A 6,000-nucleotide genomic window follows, 5' to 3' on the forward strand; every position below is an offset into this window, starting at 1 on the left:
TTTAGCTTTCCTTCTTTTTTCTTTTCTGAAAATTTTCTTTTCTTTTTTTTTCCCCGCCCTCAGGGATATTTCTTTGGCGTGTACATGGTTATATTTCACAGTATTAATCACTTTATAGAATGAATTATCAAATTATTATATGCTATACTATAAGCCATTACCTAGTAGGGGAGGTAAGTGATTGTAAATCTATTTATCTTATTAACAATATTTTTCACACTTGCACAAGACTATAATATATACTATGAACTTCGTATATATCCAAATCCGCCGACTGCTACATTTAAACTTCTTCCTTAATTCTTTTCATTCCGGTCAAGGCCGGTGAAGCAGTAATGCAATTTGCATTGCTAGGAGTTGATCGTTTAATTTATCTTCGTTTTACTTTTTTTTTGAGCAACTTTATATAAACAAACAGAATAGCACGCATAAAAAATAATTACATTAGATGCAGAAAAAGGTATATAGCTGATGATTTACAAGTCCATTTGAACTCAGCCTTGACTTCTGGCCGTCGCTAGCGCCCAGAAGTCGCGCCTCTCTGTCTTAACATGTCTCAAGGGGATTTCCTTATTCATAAATCTACTCCCCCCCCCTTTTATAGGTATCACTGCGATCAATGCCTAATAACGGCGCCAGTCGAATATCAGCCAGCCACATGGAAACAAACTTGTATACTTTCAGTACGTGTAAACGCTATTATTGTTCAGAACACTATTTTAATTCTTAATCATGGTGAGTCCTCCTCAGTCGCGAGGCCCGGGTGCATAGCGCCCGCCGCACCTCCCAAATGGCCGGCCCTGTAATTGCTCATTAGAGGATGAAATCACTACGAACCGCAAAAAGGATTAGAGCACTTTCTGCGACTGGTATTGAACAAATAAATGAAAAGATACTGTCTTCTCACCATATGCTATAATAAACTAATGTGAATAAAATAGAAAAACGAAATACGGAGAATAAAATAGAAAATAAATGTGGAAATGAAATACGGAGATACAATATATATATAATTTACAAGAAGAGTATATAATAGACCAAACAAATCCATTGTTGATGCATACTAGAGACTAAATACGAAATGCTTTTTAAAATTGTATATTACAAAAAAGAAAGAGAAGTACCAAGGTTTTTGGGTTTGGCAAATGTATTTATTAAATGTTTTACGATGTATCAAGTTGCGAGATTTCGGCGCCTGTTTGGGTGTGCTTACAGGGAAAGGATAAGAACTTCTGGGTGCGCGGAATAAAGAAAATCAAAGAAATTGAAGAAAATTATATTTGAAATAAAAAGGTATAAATTAAATAGAAAAATATATAAAGAAAGAAGTTAAAATAAAATAAAATGTTTCATATAAAGTATTAGTATTTGAAAAAGTTAAATTCTGGTTTAAAGATGTATTTTCGCCCTAAGTTGAAGTCAATGAAGCTGTTAGAGAATTAACAATATTTGTTCCCCTGACGTCTTATATAAGTTTAGATTCTTTGGACTTTGCAATGCTCTGCAGTATTCGACAAAATGATTGGTTAAATACTTCACCAATTAAAATGTAAAGGTTTTCTGTGTTATTTGTCTTAATGATATCATCGTATGTTCCCAAAAAATTATATGCAGATTCAGATAGCTATGGAATTGCATCAATGTTGGTACAAATTCAGGATGATAAGGATATTGTCATTGCATGTGAATCTAGAGAGCTCAACAAAGCAGAATAGTAATATTTAATCGTCTTCTTATTCTTTCTTAGCAACCCTAAATGATCCGCTGTGTTCTAATTCGGTCAATCAATGAATTTCACCCTACTTTTCCGGATTCCTTTAGTAGCTATTACCGATTATCGTTCATTGTGAAGGTTATCCGGTGCTGAGAGGTTCCTCTAGAAGGCTAGCTAGTTGGATATTGAGATTGCAAAAATATTGTACCAAAATAGTGTATAACGCAAACATGTCAGCATCATATCATAACATCCGCTACTAATGATGAAAAAAAGTGAAAAAGAGTACCTCAATCTTAACTTTTTTTTAAAAATAGGATAATACAAAATCGAGAGATAATACAAATAAAAATGAATCTCGACCAAAAGATCATAACACCTGAATTTAGAGCATTAGATGGTGTTCTTTGCCAACGTAATTAGGACATGATGAGGGGCAATGGTTACGTCGTTCCTACAAATTTGTGCAAGGAACCCTCTAGCATTTTCATGATCCTTTCACAGCAGACCACTTAGGATTGCTAAGAAAGAATAAGAAGACGATTTTATTAACCTCTTATTTATCGAACTGTTAGATGATATGTTAGCCATTTTATTATAAAGAATTCCAGAGACGAAAGAATATTTCGCAGTTGCTGCTGGGTCGCTTCGGTCAATTCCACATGCAGAAATGTCCTATTATTGAAGTGGAATCCATTTCTTAGGATGTTTCCTAAAATCATTGCCTGAAATAAGTGGATTGTTTGATTTATTTTGCTCCATTTGTTGCCACGAAAGCACTTCCTAGTGCTGACGCAACAGAAATAGCAAGATTTCAAATGGAGGATGTCCTTTTGAAACAGGAAGTTTCAAGAATTAAATCAGATTGAGGAACTGCATTTCTTTCGAAGATAGTAGCAGAGCTTTTATGACTCGACACTGTATATCATCGAATTATGACATCGCATCATTTTTAAATAAATGGGCAAATTGAAAGATTCTATAAAATTCTATCTGGTACATTATCGATATATGTCGATGTCGAACAGAATTATTGGTGCATCATTTCATCATTAGTCAGCTTGCGTATAATACTGCAAAATAAGAAATTAACGTTTATTCACAATATTTTATCTTTTTCATGGATACAAACAACAATGCATATAATGTTCTCACCCCCCCCAAGCCAAAACTGAAATTAATTATGCAGCTGGTCTAGTTTGTATAGTAGAAAAAACTCGGCTAATTATTTATCTAGGCACCGTTGACGTGCAAAAGAACTAGCGATATATGATGCAAAACATCGACCAATATCTTATACACCAATTGACCGTGTGTTGGCTTTCAAGCCTAGCCTGTGTACAAAAGTTCTATTAATTTTTTTCTTTAGGCTATTTGTGTTCAACATTTAGCTAGAGACTGCCGTTTTACGAAGATTCAGATGTTGGACAGTCGCCAGTCAATGGGTTAACATAAGGATAAAAAAAATTGGAAATGTCAATGATTTAGATGTATACTTCCATAGTTCATATCAACATGATTACAAGAGAGAAAATCTTATCTTTGATACATAATTTTGCCTCACTTTACCCCTTTTTAATACACTTTCGAAAGAAATTATCGAAATAGTTCAACCAGAAACTTCTTTTAATACTGACATTCTTTTATTGGTTTGGTAGAATGATAAGCATATTTCTTTTTCAAATTACGCAATGTCTACTATGAGATATTTTTATAAATATAAACTTAATCAGTGAAATTCTAATGATAACTAGGCGGTATCCCATTTATCGGATTTTCACACCACATCTTTAAAGGATTCATAGGGTCAGAATGAAGGCTGACAAGCTTCCATAACCGAGACATCTTTAGTAGAATCGAACTTTGCTACCAAACTGAAAATTACTGTATTCTACCTTTCCAGATAAAGTGATTTCGCACAGACAAGAAATTTAAAGAATATATTAAAAAGCACCAAGAGTTAGCTTATAACATAATAATAAGGACATTTTTCATCTGAAAGTAACATTCTTTTTTATAGAAACAATTTCCCTTTTTATTCGCCCACTTGTTTAATCCATACGCATTTCGATATAATGAAATTTTTATTTTTAAAAGAGCAGGCATTTCAATGATAAGAACTATTCACTTTCGATTCTATTTCCGATCTGCGGTTTCACAACCTTGAAAATAATACAAATACTTTGATTGTAAAATTTTTAGATCCGATTTCACCGAAAGTCCGTCGTAAGTGTATGGTCTATTTAAGTCAATTCTGATATGTATTGAACGTTTAGCTTTTAGTAATGCGTAAAATGTCAGAAATCGAAGCGTTTTTTCAGGTATAATCCTCGTCATCTGACGGGGCTCAGAATTGCGAGGATCCTTTCTAATAGTCTTTTTGCTATCTCTAAACTAGGATATTAGCTTAGGAGTTCAAACACTAATTATTTGTAAGAAAATAAAATGTTATGCATATCAATAAAAGGATTATTTTTCCAAAACATTATATGTTTCTGTATAATATTAAAACCAGTTTTTTTGTAAATGATACAATTGAAAATATAAAATACAGTATTTTTTAAGCATGGAAACTAACCTTACCTAAAATTTGGTAAGAAGCACAAGTGCTAACGTACTAAACAACCATAGTTTTTTATGTATGAGCATCTGACTTTTAAGTTTGTAAAATAATAAAAAGATTCCGTATGTTCATTCTGTTTTGATAAAATGATTATATTTTATATAATGAAATAGAAAGGTTCATTGTTAATATAACAACTGAGAAAATTTAAAAACCCATTCGTATTTTCGATTTTTTTCAGATTATCTTATCACTTAAATCAAAAACAAATCTCAAATAATGGAAACAATCTTTTTCGAATTTGAAATATAAAAAGAGTTTTTTAAAAGTAAAATCCCTGAAAAACTGATTCAAGACAAAATTTTCTGTATTGGTTTTTATTACATTAAACATTTTCTTTACAAATTACATTATAATAAGAAGAATGAATGTTAAACTGCGTGAAAATCATAATCTGTGAAACAATTTTTTTAATTCAAAATACTCTGAGAGCTCGTGTATTGAGAAAATAACATCATAAAAATATTTAGCACTAAGTTTACTGACTCAAATCTGTTTTTAAAAAATGGTAAAGTGCATTAAATGAATTTTCATATACAGTATAAAACGTTAATAAAAAATGCAACTTTCCTGGTCATTAATATTCACAGCGCAAAAGTCCTGCTCGGAAGCAGTTTCCTTAGACAAGACAAATAATGCTCTACATTACGAAAATATTGTATATTTTAAAATTTCATTTTTTTGAAAAAGATTTTTGAAGGCGTTCGAGTCGTTGCCATATTATTCGGATAAATTTGGGTCGTTTCGGCTGGTATATTAAGAAACAAAAAATTAATTTAAGTCATCTGAATTTATTTACGATTAAGAATTTTATGTTTAATAAATATGTATATCACACATTCTAAATTCTTTGAAAATATTTACATCACATAGAAAGACAGAGATAAATAAATCAGGGAGATATTAGTATTCCCAAGAATGGCTGGAGATATGATAACCAACTGTTTTATCGTCGAGTCTAATAACTGATCTGGTTTTTAAAAAAAGAATTAAATGACTTATAAAACAAAAACATGATATCTTTATAAAAAAGGCAGGTATGATTTTAAGTAATAAATTCATTTTAATTAATCATTGAAATAAATTTCACGTGACCTATGCAAACATTATAATAGTAATCAACTTGATTTAAATCCTCCATATCATGCATAGTTCATCCTCGCACAAAGATATAAATCAGATCATCTTCACATTATTTGGTAAATTTTCACAAACTACATTCTGAACAATAAATGATTAATCATCTTCTGGAACAATAGACAGAAAATTCCTGCATGCTATAATATAAAACAAGAAAAAAGGATATTTAAAAATTCCATAATTCGCAAAATTTATGACTGAGAGAGAGCTAAGAATTTAAGTATACAATGATAGATAGAAACTGTTGATACGAACCATACTTCTAAGAAGGGTCGATGAAATTTTGAATTATAATTTGGTCTCCCTTAATCATCGGAGATTGAGCTCATTGGCATATTTTTACCCTGAAGAAGAGATAAGAAAGGCGCTTTACTGGATATCATGAATTTTTCCTCTTGCCAACCAATTCGCTACTCACACGAGATCCATCTGCTGGTTACTGAGAACGATTAGAAGCATTCCAGAGATGCGTGCTACGGTTTTTGATCAGTATTTGTTCTGGAAATGAGATAGAGTGCGTGCA

The 6,000-nt window shown here is 31.6% G+C and overlaps 1 protein-coding gene across 1 annotated transcript in view; it reads right to left on the reverse strand.

Annotated features, from left to right (window-relative positions):
* The window catches only part of LOC129959408 (acid-sensing ion channel 4-B-like), a 103,803-nt gene extending 98,008 nt beyond the window's left edge, over positions 1-5,795 (reverse strand). The window contains exon 1 of the mRNA XM_056072227.1: positions 5,733-5,795. Coding sequence (XP_055928202.1) covers positions 5,733-5,735 — 3 coding nt within the window. The 5' untranslated portion in view covers positions 5,736-5,795. The remainder of the gene's footprint in view (positions 1-5,732) is intronic.
* Between the last annotated feature and the right edge of the window lie 205 nt (positions 5,796-6,000).

Source organism: Argiope bruennichi, chromosome X1 (genome assembly GCF_947563725.1).
Source record: "Argiope bruennichi chromosome X1, qqArgBrue1.1, whole genome shotgun sequence".
Lineage (NCBI taxonomy): Eukaryota > Metazoa > Arthropoda > Arachnida > Araneae > Araneidae > Argiope > Argiope bruennichi.